The sequence below is a fragment of the Quercus lobata genome, chromosome 2, assembly GCF_001633185.2.
Source record: "Quercus lobata isolate SW786 chromosome 2, ValleyOak3.0 Primary Assembly, whole genome shotgun sequence".
NCBI lineage: Eukaryota > Viridiplantae > Streptophyta > Magnoliopsida > Fagales > Fagaceae > Quercus > Quercus lobata.
Window position 1 is genome coordinate 28,181,010 of NC_044905.1, and position 19,946 is coordinate 28,200,955.

General features: G+C 37.5%; 1 protein-coding gene across 1 annotated transcript; it reads left to right on the plus strand.

Annotated features, from left to right (window-relative positions):
• Positions 1 to 33: 33 nt before the first annotated feature.
• Positions 34 to 19,556, plus strand: LOC115975192 (protein HLB1). The gene is made up of 14 exons (XM_031095891.1): positions 34 to 614; positions 8,555 to 8,677; positions 8,918 to 8,987; positions 9,510 to 9,623; positions 10,086 to 10,169; positions 11,504 to 11,554; positions 11,891 to 11,920; positions 12,109 to 12,171; positions 12,278 to 12,343; positions 16,045 to 16,161; positions 16,403 to 16,438; positions 17,588 to 17,707; positions 17,942 to 18,130; positions 19,192 to 19,556. The coding sequence occupies exons 1-14, from the start codon at positions 244 to 246 to the stop codon at positions 19,300 to 19,302; spliced, it is 1,545 nt and encodes a 514-aa protein (XP_030951751.1). The 5' UTR covers positions 34 to 243; the 3' UTR covers positions 19,303 to 19,556.
• Positions 19,557 to 19,946: the final 390 nt, after the last annotated feature.

Consider the following 19,946-nt stretch of genomic DNA (forward strand, 5'->3'; position numbering starts at 1 on the left):
ACTTTAAGCTACACGTTAATAAATCCCGTAAAAATAATAGGAATCCATTTTCTAAAAATGCAAAAAACGAACCCTTTAATCGTAGCTTCACTTCGAAACAGTGAAGACTGAAGAGTACGTTAAATTTTCTCTCTTTTGTTTTAATTAAGCTCTCCCTTTCACTTTGCAAGTTTGCATTTCCATTCACCTTTCTCATTGCCATAATTCCCCCAAAAAAAAAAAAAAAAAAAAAAAAACCTCACAATGTCCACTACAACCCCAGAAGAACCCGAATTGCAAAACGGAGTCGTACCCGAACGAAACTCGAATTCCGAATTAGAACCAGAACCACAACCCAAACCATCAGACCCACTGCCTCAGCCTGAATCACAACCAGAGCAAGAGGCTCCAGAACCGAAGCCAGAACCAGAACCAGAAATCACCGATGCGGATCCAAATCCCGAAGATCCGAAATCAAGTCCGATCCAATCCAATGGATCCGAGAACGCAACGGACAAAGAGGCTCAAATTTCGAAGCCGGAGCTGCGCAAAGACGAAGGGAGCCGAACTTTCACGATGAGAGAGTTGCTCCACGGTTTGAAAACCGAAGAAACCGATGCCACCTCGCCTTACAGGTCAGCTTTTCGATTAACTCTTTCAAATTCAACACTAATACGCGCTTAATTTAGCTAATAGAGTGGAAATGATAGATCTCATTGTTTTGGAATTAGTTGAAATCAAAGTGATTCAAATTCAATTACTGTTGAATAAATTACTGTTTGATGAGCTTTTTAAAGATATGATCCCGGTGTTTTCGTTGAAATTTGAATTCTGATTGACAGAATTTACATAGAACTGTATATAATGAAATCTCTAGATCCTACTGAATTTGGAATGTTGTGAGATTGCCACTTTGATTGAATTTTTTTCGGTTGTTTTGCCAATGTTAGGATTCGCTGCGTCTTGTTAAGTACAGCTGACAGCATTATATAGAACAGTATATGCGCAATCTGTATATCATACTGTATTTGCAATGTTGTGAGATTGCCGCTTTGATTGAATTGTTTTTGGTTGTTTTGTCAAGATTAGGCTTTGCTACATCAAGTTAAGTATAGCTGACAAAAATTAATATAGAACAGTATATGTGCAATCTTTTTTTTAATAGGGAAAAATAATTTTATTGAAACGAGATTACCTTGTGAAAATGGTCACAAAGTAGCCTAAAGAATTACAAATGGAAAACTATCTACATGTGGATTGAATCTATAAATGAATGAATAGAGTTAGTATCTGTGAGACCTGACATAAGGACCACTCATAAAGAGAACTAACGAAGGATGCTTGCAGTTGTGTTGATGTGCACTCCACATCTTCAAAGGTCTGCCGATTTCTCTCCTTCCATATAGTCCACATCGAACATGATGGAGTAAGATTCCAGATTGCTGAATTAGGTCCCTTACTCTGCCACTCACCTAATAAATCAAGAACCTTCTCCTGTAGTACCCCACTGAACCCCAAACATCCTAAATATCAAACTCTAAAACTTAGAGGCCACATTACAATTAATCAAGAGGTGATCCAAGGTCTCCCCACTACAACGACACATACAACAACAACTCACCACTGAGTAACCCTCTTGATGAGGTTCTTGCAGGTAAGAATTTCCCCCCTAGCCGCTGTCCACACAAAGAAAGAAACTCTCCTAGGAGCCTTGGTTCTCCAAATGGCTTTCCAAGGGAAGGACATTGATGGTGAGCTCCATAAAAACTCATAAAAAGAGCGAACAGTGAAATCCACACTAGTCATTAACTTCCACCTCATCCTATCACTTCCCTCCCTGGTGGGAATATGAGAATCTAATAGATGGAAAAATGAAGCCACCGCATCAATCTCCCAGTCATTAAAATTTCTTTCTCTTGAATTCCACATGCGAACTCCTCCTCCCCCCTTCCTCAAGTCTCTCCAAAGATGATTCCACAGAAGCATTCTTATCCACAGTGGTTTCAAACAGTACAGGAAACAGCAGCTTCAAAGGCTGATCCTTACACCAACAATCATGCCAAAATCAAATTTAGCCCACATCAAACTGAATGCACTCATAGAGGTGATCACTCCTCAAAAGAAATGATTATGCAATCTCTAGATTGTACTGAATTTGCAATGGTGTTAGATTGCTGCTTTGATTGACTTGTTTTTGGTTGTTTTGTCAAAATTAGGATTCACTGTGTCTAGTTAAGTATCACTGACAACATCATATAGAACAGTTGACCTGAGATTGCTGCCATGATTGACTTGTTTTTGGTTGTTTTGTCAAAATTAGGCTTTTCTGCATCTAATTAAGTATGGCTGACAAAAATTAATATAGAACAGTATATGTGCAATCTCTAGATCCAACTGAATTTGCAATGAGATGAGATTGCGGTTTTTTTTTTTTTTTGATAAGTAATAATGATATATATATTCAAGAACACTACCTTATGCAAAAAAAACATAAGGCAGAGAGAAAATACAAAGGGAAAAGAAAGAGAAGAAAGAAGAAAGAAAAGAAAAGATACTAATGACACAGGAGAGAACTAAGAAAACTAGGGAGAGAATCACTAGAGGTGAGTCCCCAAGCCCTAGACCAGTCAAACAGAGAGCCACTAAAGGAATCCAATAGCTGGTTATCCGAACTATCCATGTTCTCAAATGTCCTCCTGTTTCGCTCCCTCCAAAGACACCACATTAAGCATAAAGGAGCTAAATTCCAAATGCTAGACGAATGCTTTCCAAGCCAATTCCACCAACCAAAAAGAGTACCCGCAACCGATCTTGGCAAGACCCAAGAGATCCCAAAAGATCTAAACACCAAACTTCACAACCGATTAGCCTTACCATAGTGAAGTAATAAATGATCTACTGTCTCCCCATTACACCGGTACATGATGCACCAGTCAACAAAATCCATCCTTCTACCCCTTAAATTGTCACTTGTAAGGATCCTATCCCATACAGCAGTCCACACAAAGAGGAAACACGCCGAGGAACCTTAACCTTCCAAACGCCTTTCCAAGGAAAAATAATGGGCAATGGACTTCTCAACTTACTGTAAAATGATCGGATATCAAAATCCCCATTCTTTGTCAACTTCCTTCGCATACGATCTCCATTCACAGAGGGAGGAAGATTTGAGTCCAAAGTACGGAGAAATTCATCCACCCCACCCATTTCTCAATCATCAAGTCTCCGAATAAAATGAACATCCCAGCTTCTTCGTTCCTCTATCCCCAACCGTTCAAGAGAAGAGGTCACTGATGCCTCTTGATTGGATGCAATCCCATACACACTCGGGAAAGTCAATTGAAGTGGAGAATCCCCACACCAATGATCTGTCCAAAGCTTAACTCTATCTCCCACCCTCACCTCAAAGTGAATATTTTTGCTAAAGTCCTCCCAACCCATGTGGATACTTCTCCACAAGCCACACCCATGTACCCCTCTACCTAGCTTGGATGACCATCCCCCCCATTCCTCCCCAAACTTTAAAGCTACAACCCTTCTCCAAAGCCTTGTCTCCTCAATCCCAAACCACCATAGCCACTTCCCTAATAAGGCTTTATTAAAAGTAGTTAAATTCCTAACTCCTAACCCACCATTTTTCAAAGGTGCACACATCTTGTCCCAACCCACCAAATGAGTCTTGGAGTCCCCCCCACATGATATCCCTTTGCACCCTCTCAATTTTATTGGCCACATGCGTAGGGATGGTAAAAAGAGATAAATAATAAGTGGGAAGACTAGATAAAGTGCTTTTAAGCAACGTTAGTCTTCCGCCTTTAGACAAATACATCTTCTTCCAACCGGCCAACTTACGCTCAAATTTCTTCAAGATAGGATTCCAAACAGTGGGAAACTTATGGGACGCCCCCAATGGCATACCAAGATAGGTCATAGGCAAAGATCCAACCCGGCATCCCAAAATCTCTGCCAAGACAAAGACATTAGGGACCTCTTCAATGAGAACCATCTCACTCTTTAACGCATTAACCTTTAAACCTGTCACTGCCTGGAAACAAAGAAGAAGCATCCGAACATGTAGAATCTGCTCCTTATTTGCATCGCAAAACAGAATTGTATCATCTGCTAACAAAAGACGCGAGACCCCTACCCCTCCACCTTGTCTACCAGCAGCCTAAACCCTTGGAGCAAACCAACTCCTTCAGCTCTTTTCATCATCTTACTGAAGACCTCCGTCATAACCAGAAACAACATGGGAGATAGTGGGTCCTCTTGTCTCAAACCCCTCGAACTCCCAAAAAAATCAACAGGAGACCCATTAAACAAGACAGAAAATTGGACTGTAGATATGCATGTGCGGATCCACCTACACCACCTCACCCCAAAGCCCATTCTCTTCAACAAATCAAGGAGAGCCTCCCAGTTTCACATGATCGTAGGCTTTCTCAATATCTAATTTACAAATAACCCTCGGAATCTTATTCTTCACCCTATTATCAATACACTCATTAGCAATAAGAACTTAGTCAAGTATCTGTCTACCGCCCACAAAACTGTTCAGAGACTCAGATATCAGTTGATCCAAAACCTCTTTCAGGCGGTTAGCCAATACCTTAGCCAAAATCTTGTGAACACTCCCCACCAAACTAATAGGTCTAAAATCTCGAATATTGGGGGCACCATTCTTCTTAGGGATTAAGGCTATGAAGGTTGCATTAAGGGATTTTTCAAACTTACTGTGTTGATAAAACTCTTCAAACACAGCTTTGATAAAACTCTTCAAACACAGCTAAGACATCTCTTTCCACAACTCCCCAACAATGGTGATAGAAAGCCAAAGAGAAATCATTAGGACCTAGAGCTTTATCTCCTTCCAACTTCTTAACCACTCGAAGAACCTCCTCCTGTTCAAACCTCCGTTCGAGCCAGTCCCTCTCCAACCCCTCTATTTGATCAAACTCCAAGCCTTCCACAAAAGGCCTCTACTCCTTTGTCTCCTTGTACAAATTTTTATAAAACTATACAGCTTGGTTTGCCATCTCGGATTCGTCCTCATAAATAACCCCATTCACCTCCAACATACTAATATGATTATATCTTCTACGAGAATTGGCCACCTTGTGGAAAAATTTGGTATTGTTATCTTCTTCCTTAATGCAAAGCAACCTCGATTTTTGTCTCCACGAGACTTCTTCCAATGAGATGAGGTTCTGTATTTGAGATCTCAACAAAACCCTCTCACCTAACTCCTTTAGAAAGGCCAAACTCCCCTTCCTTAACATCCAATAATTTCAAAACCTCCAACAATTCTTTTCTCTGACGCTCTACATTTCCAAACTCACTCCGGTTCCACTGAATTAGATCTTCCTTCAAAGCCTTCAGCTTCTTGGCAAGGACAAAACTAGGGGTACTTGAGAAGGAATATCGATTCCACCAAGAGTGAACCCTATCCTTGAACCCATCCGTCTTAAGCCATATGTTCTCGAATCTAAAAGGACTTTTCCCCCTTAATATCCCTCCTGTCTCCACTAAAATGGAGAAGTGGTCTGAAATAGGGCGAGGTAAAACCCGTTGGGTCACATCCGGAAAGTGATCCTCCCAATTATAAGAAACCAGAGCCCTGTCTATCCTAAACATCGAAGACTGATCCGAACCACTCGACTATGTATAACTCCCTCCTTCCAATGGCAAATCTATCAAGCTAAGCTCTTCGATGAACTCAAAAAAATTCTCCATAGCTGGGGTAATACGTGATCCCCCAACCGTTCGCTTGGGAAACGAACAATGTTGAAATCCCTTATGTAACACTAAGGTACTTCCCAAAGTTGCTAAATTCCAGTCAACTCATCCCACATCTGCCCCCTCAAGTTATTATCATTCGGACCATAAACCCCAGAACATGCCCAAATAAAACCATCACCCAAACCTTGCCACCGAACTGATACGGAAAATTGACCTACCATAACCTCCAGCTTTTCTAAAGCCCTCCTATCCCACATCATCAAAACCCCACCAGCTGTTTGATCCGCATCCAACGCTACCCAGTCTATATAGGCACAACTCCACAAGCTGCTAATCAACTGTCTATCCATGCCTGCAAGCTTAGTTTCTTGAAGGCAAACTACATCACAATTCCATTCCTGTAATAAATTTCTAACTATCAAACGTTTATGCAGATCATTCAATCCTCGAACATTCCATGACATCATTTTTAACTTCATTGAAACTGTAAACTCCCTACTACAACCTCAGAAATGCTGTCAAAGAAAACTATCTTCCATCATAATTAACCGAGGAAATCAAATTCCTCAACTCCCTTTTCCCTTTATCCTTGGAGACAGCTTTTCGGTGGGCAGCATCTTTCCTGTGCACTAGATTGGCTGCCTTAAACTCTGTCTCAAGTCTTTGTAACAGCATAGTACACCTCTTCTTATGCTGACACAAAGGGAGCCCCATCATCTTGCCGAAACCGGGAAGTCTCTGTTTCACCCAATTAGAGACATTGGATGTGTTATCAAACCTCATCACCTCAGAATTACTATTCAATTCAGCGGTCACAACCAACTCCAGAGGATTAATAGTCATCAAGGGGGAAGAACTAACCACATCACCTAGGCCCTCAGTCAGTGCCAACTCCAATTGGTTAGCCTGCTGGGAGGTGTCTAACCCCTGAATATCACTAGCACCCTCAACCTGACCACCTTCATCTCCACCCGGCACACCCAAATCCTCAATCCCAACTCTCGGAGGGCTCAGCATGTAATTGGATAGCTCAAGGCCTTTTAAAGCCCTGTCACCCTCTGTTATTGCCTTACCCAGTGTGAACGGAGAGTCAACGGCGCAAAGCCCACTAGAAATAAGGCTCTCATCCTCTGCTGACGTCTCCGCATGGCAACCCAAATGCTCGGTTGGGTGGAAAGGAGCTGAAACAGCCCCATCCAGTGTCGCCGGTGAAGCCCTGGCGTGAAACCCATCGGGAAAGCGAATTCCTTCCATCACCGTTGCCTTCGCCGAACAGCTCGCCGCCGTCAACATCAGAGCTTGTTGTTGCGCCGTGCTAGCCTTCTCCGGTGGCGCCGGTGACTCCTCAGAGATGTCTAGAGCAACCGAAGCAAGCGAAGCTTTGTGAGTTGTTTCGGACAACACTAAAGCGTGGGCTTCCAGACTTAAAGATCTCGGGTCCCCCATAGTTGGGCTTTCACCCACTTCCGTCCAACTTGGGCTGGTGGGCTCTGGAAAAGAAATCACTGGAAGGCCCACTAGAGGACCATCTTGGACAGAACCAACCCTAGGGAATTTGTGAACCTTTGAACCTCTAGACGCATGCTCCCTTTGATCTCTTGATACCCATAAGGAACTCTTCAGATCACCTTTATTCCACGCCACCCTCCTTTTTCTTTCCCCAATCACTTCTATTGTCAAGCTTTTTCTTGCCCAGTTAGAATTCCCCAGTTCACTTTTTTTTCCATAAGCATGTTCAATCCAATTTGATTTGAAATGCAACAGAGATCTCCTTTTATTTTCTACCAGATTTGTCATTCCAATGTTCAACCCCTCTGTACTGCGCCTAGCACCCACAACTCTACCTTCTAGGGTCGTTGGACCTGGTAAGCACTTCGGCGCTTCGCTCAACATTTTTTGTTTAATTCTTGGGTTCTACCCCTGACTTGCACCTCATGCCCACGCACCATATTTGCAAAGGATTTAAAAGGTTGAACCCCTGAGTTAACCTTATGAAGCTGAGCCACAAATTTTAGCTGCCCAGTCCCACCGTTCACATAGTTTTCAGGTTCCAACATCTTCCTTAACTCTAACCCAAAAACCCTCCATCCATTCTTTCCTCTACCTACTGGAATAATAATGGACCTCCTAGACCCACCAATTTTAAGTTCAGTCAACAGTAGGAACAAGCCAAAAGAATTGGAGCTCCGTTGGAAGGTGTAGGCTAAATCACCTTCCTTGAACGAATAAAAATACTTCGGACTGATCCCAACGACTATCTGTTCTATACTCTTCATCAGCCAAGGTGCCACATTCTTACCCATGAAGACTGACTTCATGAAGTACCTACTCCGCTCAAAAATCCTCAAAGGAAAAAAACTGTCCCCCTTCCTCTACCACCAGTTGAAAAAATTTGGATTCGATAAAAAAACTACGAACACCATTACTTGCTTTTGGTTGCTCTGCCAAAATTAGCTTTGTGGTGTCTAGTTAAGTATAGCTGACAACAATTATCCAGAACTGTATATATTGAAATCTCTAGATGCTACTGAATCTGCAATGATTCTTTTTTTTTTGGTGCCCGACTCTACAAGCGTATGCAGTCCTATTTTCTATGCATAAAATCTGAGTTGGTAGCAAGTTCAAAATAGCAAACAGACCCATCAATTACTACTGAAACTATAATTCTGATTAGGTGGTTTGCCATTTTGTTTTGATACATACATATTTCATAAATTATCCTGTTGTAGTACTCTTCTCGAACTCATCTACAAGTATGAAGTCTTAACTTTTGATGTATACTTATTTTCTTCTCCAAAAACTTCATTTTTTTACTCTCTGCTTTTTGATTGTTTAGTCAAGAAAGCCCACAGCAACACGTGGATCAAAATGATGCTGCCATGGACCTAATTAGTAGTGTCACGGGAGTAGATGAGGAAGGTCGGTCTCGCCAACGGATTCTTACATTTGCTGCTAGGAGGTACTGTCATTCTTAAAACCTGGAAGGCATTTTTCCTATTTTTACCTTCTTTTCACTGTTAAAACAAGTATTAATTGGTTGTGTTCATTGTGTCCTAGCAGAATTCTTACATGATGTATAATATGTCTAAGCACTGGCTTACACTTGGAAATCTATATGCAATCAGATCATTAGGATGTTTCAGAGTCTTGCTTTTCCAATTTTTTTTTATTAATTTTTATCTATACTTAAATTTTGTAGGTATGCTTCTGCAATAGAGAGAAATCCAGAAGATTATGATGCACTATACAATTGGGCATTGGTTCTTCAGGTCCAAAATACCATCTCATTTTATTCTTATAATTTTAACATCAATGGATTTAATTATTCTCTCACTCTCCTAAAATTTCAACCAGACAGATTTGGTGTTATCCCACTTAACTTATTATCTGTAATACATTCATGACCATGATGTATTTCAAGAGTGTTTTTGGGGCACATTATAGTGAGAAAAGGCACTTTCCTAATCTGGTTTATTTTTTTTTATTTTTTTATTTTTTTTGGTTGAGGAACTCCTAATCTGGTTATTTAGGTCATGATTTCTAAGGAGAATTGTTACAGTAGGTTTCCTTGACTAAAATTTACATTTGACCTGAAATGGGGTTAACATATTTAATATAAAACACAAAGTGATATTCGACATTTGGGTTATTTCATCCAATTATTTACTGTAAAGTGTGAGTTTCCCTGTTTATTGTGATGGAGAAAGTCTGTTTGCTACTGTTATTTTAGTGCACTGTATTTACTCAAAAGTGCATTTTACTTTGTCTCATGATTCTCATATTGTATGCAGGAAAGTGCAGATAATGTTAGTCAAGATTCTACTTCACCTTCTAAAGATGCTTTGCTTGAGGAAGCTTGTAAGAAGTATGATGAGGCTACCCATCTCTGCCCTACGCTTCATGATGTATGTTCACAACTCCTTATGCACTTGACAATCTTATTAAATGACTGGTGAAAATGGGATTTGAGAAGTAGTATTAGCAACCAGCACGATTGCTATGTACAACATCTATACCATTTAACAAACTTGGGGTGGGGAGCCTTTTGCATGGAGAATCGGAGGATGCTTAGAGTGCATCTGTTAGTAATTATGCCAGACGCTTTGGATATCTATGACCATGTAATCTGTTGTCAATTGGGTCTTTGGATTGCCCAAGTTTGCGAGATATATATATATATATATAAATATATAGTACTCTTCCTGGTAAAATCTAAGGGAATTATGCTAAAATGGGGCATCTTACAGTTTCCATACTTTGCAGATCTTATTTTTCATGTTTGTACATATGTACATGGATACTTCTGTATAAGTTTCTATTTATGATCTATATCATGTGAAAAAGTAATATGCTATCTTACTTGCAAGGCTTTCTATAATTGGGCTATAGCGATCTCTGATCGGGCAAAAATGCGTGGTCGTACAAAGGAGGCTGAAGAACTATGGAAGCAGGTTTGATTATATGATCTTAGTTGTCAGTCATAGTTTTGATTTCCATATGTTGAAACATCCATTGCCCATCTCTAGTTTTTCTTTTGCCTGCTGCTGCCGTTGTGTCAAGCTGACTTTGGCCTGGATATGGATATAATTTTCAGAAGAGAATACGACTGTGTTTTTCTTTTGGTACACACACAAACACCAAAAAATGAAAGCACTGTGGATAGAAAATAATCCTCTAGTCACCGTATAGGCATTAATGATGCTTGACAAAAATTCTCTTCCTTATATTTAACATTCATGTCTACCACCTAAGTTGTTTATACTATTTATTCTTCTCTTTAAAAAAAAAAACTCTACAACAACAAAGCCTTGGTCCCAAAACTTTGGGGTATGGATCCTCAATAGATTAATAGATTAATTTGGGTCGACCACATGTATTTTTCTGCACCATTCTATATTATCCAAAATCATACTTATATTACTTCCTTAATTTACATGTCTTTTTAATTACTAGTATTAGTGTTTCTCTACATTTTTTTGTTCCCTCAACTTGAATAAAATCACTCCTTGCTGGTGCATTGATTGCTCTTATTTGCATTTGACCAAACTATCTCAAGTATACCTTTAAACAAATTTCTCCATATTGTATCCTATCTTTTCTTCTACGTCCACTTTTCCATCTTAACATTTTTATTTTAGTTAGGCATCCACCTTGCTCTTATTCAAGGATTCAATCCTATTCAATCTCTCTATCCTTATGAATTATCGATACAAGATACCGAAAGCTATCCCTTTTTGATATCTCTTGACTATCAAGTTTTACAACCCCCTCCATCTTTGTTTTTCCTTGTAATAAATTATACTTAACCTAAAACTTATAGATTCTAAATCATCCCTCCAAATTTCCAATTTGGCGTGGAGTTGCATCCACTCCATGTCTAGGTTCATCAAATAACATTATATCATCCACAAAAAGCATACACCAATGAACTTCATCTCGAATTAGTCTAGTATGTTCATCCGTGACCAATACAAAGAGATATGAACTTAAAGCTAATCCTTGATGCCGAACCTATTGTGATAGGAACTCATTTGGGAAGTTTCCATTTCTTCTCACACTAATTATAGCTCCATACATATCCTTAACCTTAATATAATTTCTTGTAGCTCCTTTATATATATATAAACCACCACATCTAGGCACTCTACCGTATACTTTCTCTAAATTAATAAAAACCATATAAAAATATTTACTATTTCTTGTTAAATAAAAAAGAAAATCAATATTTTTCCTAAACAAAACATAATGCTCATATAAGTGCATTTTGCTTAATTTGATATTGCAGGCTACAAAAAACTATGAAAAAGCTGTCCAACTCAACTGGAACAGTCCTCAGGTATCTATGAATAAACTTGTTAAGCAAGTAATTTTTTTTTATAAGTGCTTTTTTGTTTGTTTGTTAAACTCACAACAAGCTGGATAAAGGGGATATGAACCCAGGCTCTCCCTATGGAAAGAATTGGGTAATGCCATTGACCCATAAGGATATTGGCTTGTTAAGTTAGTATTATGATTTCATATGGGGTACTTGAACATTTTAATTGAGGTCTGCCCTTCTTTTCTTACCAATTCTATGGTTCCTTACTGAAACCCCTTTCAATGCATCAAAAAGCACAATCAATCATTTATGTTTGGATTCTTTGGTTCTAACTCCATGTGAAATCTATTTCAGGCACTTAATAATTGGGGACTTGCTCTGCAGGTATTTTAGTTACATTGACATTTACTTAAAAATTGGCTTCTTCTTCTTCTTCTTCTCTCTCTCTCTTCTAAGTTTACATCTTATTCTGTTCCCTGTGCTGAGAGTATTTCAACATTTTTCCAAATATTTCAGCATCTGTGTTTATGTTGGGAAGTTTGATTAATTTTATGTTTTAATGTGAAATTTAGGAACTCAGTGCAATTGTTCCAGCACGAGAAAAGCAAACAATTGTAAGAACTGCAATTAGTAAGGTACAAAAGAGAGATCAAAGTGCTTGGATTATTATACATCTGATGTCTAGGAATAATTTCCATGAGTTCTACTCTTATGATATCTTTAACTGGTCTTCATATGCAGTTCCGTGCAGCAATACGGTTGCAATATGACTTCCATCGGGCAATTTACAACCTTGGAACTGTTTTGGTCAGTTCCTAACTTATCATTCCATATTTCTATATCATGATCTTATATTTGTTACAGTTGAGCTATAAAATATGAGATATTAGGTACTGAGGGTTAACAAAGAGAAAATGAGAAAATAAAAACACACACACAAAGAGAGAGAGAGAGAGTACGTAATCAATCCCTAACCTTAGCACATATTTCTATTAGAGTTTATGGTATGCTTATAATAAAACTCTTATGCTATTGTAAAATGACATGCTAATATAAAGATTAACAATTAGCTCTAACACTCTCCTTAAGCTAGAGCAGGCAAATCAACATGCCCAGCTTGAAAGATAATTGCTTAAAGGAGGCACAGGTTAATGGCTTTGTGAGATATCATTTTACTAATCATCCAAGTGAACAAAGTGAGTGACAATTTGTTTCTTCATCAATTTATCTTGGATAAAGTGAAAGTCAACGTCTATGTGTTTAGTAAACACAACATTGTTAGCAAAAAATATAGTACTTTGATTGTCCCAATACATTTGTCTTTGTTTTTTTTTTGATAAGTAAATAAGATTTATTGATAACAAAAAAGAAACACCCAAGTACACAGGAAGTGTACAGGGGTGAACAAATCAAGTACATTACATAAATCAAGTAAATCAAGAATTGAATATAAGGATTGGTTTCGCCAAGCAAATAATCGGTCCAAAGGTTCTAAAGAAAAATAACTTGAGGTTTGGCATGGATCTCTCATTATCTTTAAAGCACCTGCTATTTCTTTCCCTCTAAAAACACCACATCGAACAAATTTTTTTTTTGATAGGTAAGAAAGATGTATATTCAAAAAAATGCTAAATGCAAAGTAGCACCAGCATATCAACTAGGTTGCACGGACATGCCATTTTTGGCGTCGTGTCCGCGTCCGACATGTGTCGGACACCAGAACGGGGACGACGCGCCAGATTTCGGTGTCCGGCGGTGTCCCTTTTTTTTTTTCGCTTCTCCGACACGGCTCCGACACGGCGCCGACGCAGTTCCGACGTGTCTGACACGCCAGCAGTGAAAAAAAAAAAAAATCACAGATTTTGACTGGTGAACTTACCAATACCATCGATTTTGTGATAACCCTAAAATAATAAAGCAAGTTTAGAGTCTCTTAGATTGAAAGTTGAACTTACCAATACCATTGATTTTGTGATAACCCTAAAATAATAAAGCAAGTTTAGAGTCTCTTAGACTGAAAGTTGAAACCACATCTCAAGTTCTTCTCAACCCACCCTCCTTCTGTCGCTGCCGCTGCCCTCTGTCTCTCGCCGGAGTTAGATCGGGCCGATCGGCGAGCTCCAACATTGACGCCGTGCCCTCTGTCTTCTATCCTTTCCAATCTCTCTCTCTCTCGGCGTGGACCGATCTCTTGATTCTCTTCTCTGTTCTCTCTCTGTTTTTTTTTTTTTTTTCTTCTTCTTCTTTCTTTCTTTCCGATATTAATTTGAATGTACTATTACTCACTTATTTATAACGCGTTTTGTTTTTGTTTTTTGTTTTTTGTTTGTTTTTAACTGCTGTTGTGGCCTGTGTGCCCTCTGTCCTATTTATTTATTTATTTTTATATTAGTTATAACTTATAAATTTGTTTTTGTGTGTCCTGCTATAGTTTTATTTATTTATTAAAGTTAAATATTGTAGGTGATTTTACTAAAATGAATACTAAAAGTGCTTGAAGATTGTGTACTATTGTACTACTTTGGGTGTTAGTTTACTTATTTGTAGTTCTTACATAATTTAAATTCTAAACATAAACGTATTTTGTCTAAAAATATTAAAAAATTTGCCTATATATAAAATTTAATTAATTATTTAACCGCCGTGTCCCCGCCGTGTCGTGTCCTTATTTTTCAAAAATTACCGTATCCCCGTGTTCGTGTTCGTGTTTGTGTTTGTGTCCGTGCAACATAGCATATCAAAAGTACAAAAAAAGATGGAAAAGCAAAAACATAAAAAAGCACTAGTTACAAAGAAGAAGAGAGCTAAGGAACAAAGGAAGAGAATCACTAGATGTGACTCCCCAAGCCCTAGCCCAATCAAAAAGGAAACCAGAAAAGAAAGCAAGCAGTTGGTCATTGAATCTATCCAAATCCTCAAATGTCCGCCGATTGCGTTCCTTCCAAATACACCATATCAAACACAACGGAACTAAATTCCAAATGTGAGATGAATGCTTCCCCAACTAATTCCACCAACCAAATAGAGAATCTAACACCATACATGAGGGGACCCATGAAATCCCAAAAATTCTAAAGACAAAGCACCACATCTAGTGACCATTTCGATGATGACCAACAACTATCCATATATGACCATTTCAATGATGACCAAATTGACTTTGCCAGCAAGCTAGAAGCTCAACAACAAACTTTGGCATAACCCAACTTACTCCAAATAAACCCAGAACCATAAACCATAGATCCTTAGCAATTGGACAATGAAGGAAGAGATGGTCGTGGAGGAGAGATTGAACTCATTACATATCGGAAGCAGTATGGGCTTATAGCTCAGTACTTAGCTACAACATTAGAATAGGTAACAACATTATGCTTTTTACTGCACCAGGTAACAAGATTACCACCAATAAAGGTATAATAGCCAGAGGTGGGCCATCTATCAAAATGACTACCAGCACAATCAACTTCACTAAAACCTGTCTCAAACAGAGAATAGAGAGTTTGTACAACAATCCTTGTCATGGAGCACCCTTCAAATGATGTAAGATACGACAAATGGCTGCATAGTGAGGTTGACAGGGAGCATGCATATATTAACTAAGCATACCAACTGCATAAGTAATTTCAAAAGTAGTAATGGTAAGGCAAATCAACTTCCCAACCAAATGTCGTTATTAGACAACATCAGGAAACAAATCACTGTGCTTGCCATCAAGTTTACCTGTATGGTCCATAGGTGTATCGACAGGTTGAGCATCCGAGAGACCAGTCTTAGACAAAAGATCAAGAATGTATTTCCTTTGAGACAAAAAGATGCCCTGAGAAGAATAACCAACTTCAATACTGGAAAAATAATGAAGAGCACCTAGGTCTTGTGTGGGATTGCTTATTCAAATAGCTTTCTAAATCAGTATTACTCGTGGGCTTACTTTTGGAGATAATAATATTGTCCACACAAACAGTTAAGACAATAATGCCATTGATGGAGTGATGAACATAGACAGAATAAGGATCAGGTTGGGAATCCAAAGGTACTGAAAGTGAGGAGTGAGAGATAATGCACTCACACACGGAGAGAAGAAAAAAAAATTGAGGATAGAAATGTAATTGCATGGCTGAAGCAAAAAGGCACACAAATTCTCCCTACTTTCTCCCCAAATTCATCTGGGCCCCACCAAAATTCCTCCCCTTTTCTCTCTAAACCAAACACTCAAAAATACCATTTTCTCTCCCCCATTTTCCATCCCCCCAATAATCTCCCCAACCAAACGCACTCTTATGCTAATGTAAAATAACATGCTAATATAAAAAAAATTAACAAGTAACTCTATCAAGAATTTTTTTTATATATATATTCTCTACTTATCCATTTAAAAGGTAATTTTATATATTTCTATTCAGTATCTTTAAATTGGAATCATTGGATCGCAATGAATATTTCTCTTACTGAGAATCTCATGCAAATTGAGTGAAGTATAAATCCCAAACTCATAGAGTGATTATCTGCAGTATGGCTTAGCAGAGGATACATTACGAACTGGGGGATCCGTCAATGCTAAAGATGAATTGTATAGCCAATCTGCCATCTACATTGCAGCTGCTCATGCCTTGAAACCAAATTACTCAGTAAGCGTTATGTATTGTTGTTTCTAACAATTTTGTTTGTGGTACTTAGGTAACAAAAATTTGTCTTCAATTTAAACATGAACCAGTTAAGAAATCCAGAGTTGGAAAAAAGAAATACTTATCTGGAGTGAGATTTAAAGGGTCTTGCAATAAACATATTTTTCTTTGCCCTTATTTTTTGATGTTCTATTGATGCGTACATTGGTTTCATTTTTCCATTGATGTTCTAATGATGTTTTAGGTTTACAGCAGTGCCTTGCGGCTGGTGCGTTCCATGGTTAGTATTTACTTTTTGGAATAATAATTTTAGAGTTATTTCATCCTCAAAGCTATATATATATATATATATATATATATAAATTTAGGGATGCTTCTAATCTATTGACTATGAAAAATTGCAATTTACTCTCATATAAGTATTACAACAACAATGTCAATGTGCCCTGCCGTCATCATCCGTTAGAGCCATTAACCCACCCAAAAACAATGTAACTTTGAACAGAAAATAGTATACAAAAAGAAAAAGAGAGAGTTGTCTATAGGTAGGTTAACAGCAAAAATGTGATGGGCATAACAGAAGGGGCACATTGACAATGTTGTAATTGTCGATGGTGTAAATGGCAAGTTTTTAAAATTAAGGGACCATTCTAGAATGACTTCAAACTTAAAGGTGTGAAGTGAATTTTATCCTTTTTATTAAAAAAAAAATTTGTGGCTGCCTCCATATAATTTGGGTATATGGTCAGTTGTGAAATCAATTTCTAGCATTTACCTTTCTTTCTTAAGTTGTTCAATATTAGGTTGAGAAATATGCATATAAATTTGGCACATGTTTTTTATGGCTGTCAAGTGATGTTCTGACCCTACTAATCCCATGCATCAAGCTTGTCCTTAGTTTGAGCTATAAGGCCATTCTTGTGTGACTTATATTGCAGCATTTACAAAACAACCAAACTGGTTTTCGTGACAGAAACCCTTAATGGAACTAAATATTTCAGTCCATCCTAGTTTTGGAACTCCTCCCCGAAACTTTTTCAATCCTCACTTGTTCAACTAAGATTACTGCCATTATTTTATCCCCCCTTCCCCCTACATGTCATGCCTCTTTTTCTTCTTGATATTGTGGTTGATTGTATGTTCACAATGGTACATTTAGCATACCTAATGAAATTAGATTATTTTTTTGGTAGGTAATAAAACTTTTAGTCAAGGAATTGAACATCATGTTCATGATGGTGAACATTCTGAACAAGAAACAAATACAACAAGTTCAAGAACTTAAGCTAACAGATAATTTCATTTTTCCTAATGAAATTAGATTATTTCTTCAATCAAACAATAGCATGTCTCTGTGTATGTTTCAATGATGTTGGTTGAGGGAATCATTATTTATATAATAAAGTTGACAGAACTCAACTCTTGACAGCTACCTTTGCCGCATCTTAAAGTTGGGTATCTGACTGCACCACCTGTTGGGAAACCAGTTGCACCACATAGTGATTGGAAACGATCACAATTTTTTTTGACTCATGAAGGGCTTTATCAGGTAAACTTTGATGTGTTTCCTTGTTGTATGGTAAAAGTAATAAGATAATCTGCATATCAACAATTGTACATTTGTTTCTTTGCTGTGTGTTTACAATCGTAAACACTTTGCATTTTTGATATCAATAAAAATTTTCTTACCTATCAAAAAAGAAAAAAAAAAATTGTACATTTGTACTTAAGGATCGTTCTTTCTTTATTCTTCATTTTCTTTTCTTGCTTTTCCTCTCACCAGATAAGCAAAATTGAGCAAAAACAATCAGCACAAAGCCTCTCTGGAAGATCAGGAGATGCAGTGAATATGGACAAAAGGACCATCGGAGTTGACATTCCAGATATTGTTTCTGTATCAGCATGTGCAGATCTGACTTTACCACCCGGTGCTGGCCTCTGCATTGATACAATTCATGGGCAAGTTTTCATGGTAAGCATTATGATTTGTGTTTCAATGAGAATATTATATTTAAATTGTCTTGTGTTGTAATTTAGAATTTACTTAAAAAATAAAAAATAAAAAGCTCAAACCTGATAATTCTTAGCCATCCAAAGATCTCTGATTTTGCATACTATGATTTGGAGTTTAATACTATGAATGTCACATTGTAGCACATTGGAAGCAAACATGATAATTTTTGGCCATACAAAGATTATCTTAGCATTTGCATGTTATGATTAGTACTTTATAATGTCAAACTGTAGGACTCTGCAATTCAATTACTCTTTGAGACGCTTGGAGTAACAAATTAAAATTTAAAGTCAGGAATCTAGATGAATAAAAAATTATGCCATTTTGTCACCCATTTTTCCTAATTCTATTAGTTGGATTTTTTGGTTTTAAACTCATGTTATATAGGTTATATTACATGGATGAAATCTAAGATCAGGCTCAGATATTATGTGACTAGCGACCTATATATCAGGAACTTAGAATGCACCATGCTTTCCATTTTTTTATTGTTCATTTTTGGTCTTATATATGAATCTTAAGCTTGCAGGTTTCTAGAAATATTTGAAATTTTATTGTCTTTCTGCGTACTGGTCTTTATTATATCTTAAGCATATAAGATGCCATTATATGAATCTTTTTCTTCTGATGTTGAATTTATCTCCTATTAAATTGTAAATTCTAAACATATACAGCACTTTAATATTTAAGAGACTGAGCTAAACTGAGCTATATGCTCTATGCCATTCTCAAATTCCTTGACTCTTTTCCTAGCAAAAAAGAAAAAGAAAAAAATACTCGTTTTTTAGTCTTCAAAATTTTCTTTTGCAAAAGATTACCTAAAAGATTTTTATCACTTCCCTTAATTTGCTAGAAGATATGGGAGATGAAAACAATTATGTTTTATTGTTCTTCAGTGAATCAGTATGGTCACTATTCATATTAGGATCTTTATTCAAATGAAAAAAAGTGGATTGAAGCACTGGATTTTTAAGTAGGGCACCCGTTAATTTATATTTATTTTCTCATTGATTTTATAGGTTGCTGACTCGTGGGAATCCCTCGATGGATGGCTTGATGCAATCCGTCTAGTTTACACAATATTCGCACGTGGTAAGAGTGATGTTCTGGCAGGTATAATAACTGGTTGATCATTTTCATTAGATGTGCTACCAGTGCATTGTTTTTGTTGAGATTGTTAACAAGTAATTTATTGACATGTGGTTGCTAGAATGAAACTATTGTATTATAAAATTTTTTGGGACTGTGTCATGGTAAATCCAATTTTTTCTACGTCATTGGTTTGGCTTGCTCAATTGTTCAGCTATTGTAATTTTTGTTTGTTTGATATAGCGTACTATTGATATCTCTCACCCCTTTAATAAGGCACTTCCACATTTTTATTTGAAGCGAGTAATTAAAGCATGCTGTGGATTGGATTGACCTATTTTTCATGGCTTTGCGTGCAACTTATTAATAAAATAAACGGACCTTTCACCCCAGTCTAGTTTATGTTGCAACATAAATGTTGATCTTCACGCATTTCTATGTACCATTTCAATATTCTCAAAATTCTCACAAATATAAATTGTGGTACTACATGTATGGAGCAACAACCCATGCGTACGTAGCTAAAGAATGAAAAAAGAAACAATGAAAAGAAGACTTAGACTGTACCAGTTCTACTAGTGGTGCCAAGGGTTAATTATGTTTGAAGTGTTTGGTAAGTGGAATATATATGGAAAGGATAATGAGAAGAAACTAGAGTTAGAGGAAAATGCTTCATTCAACATAA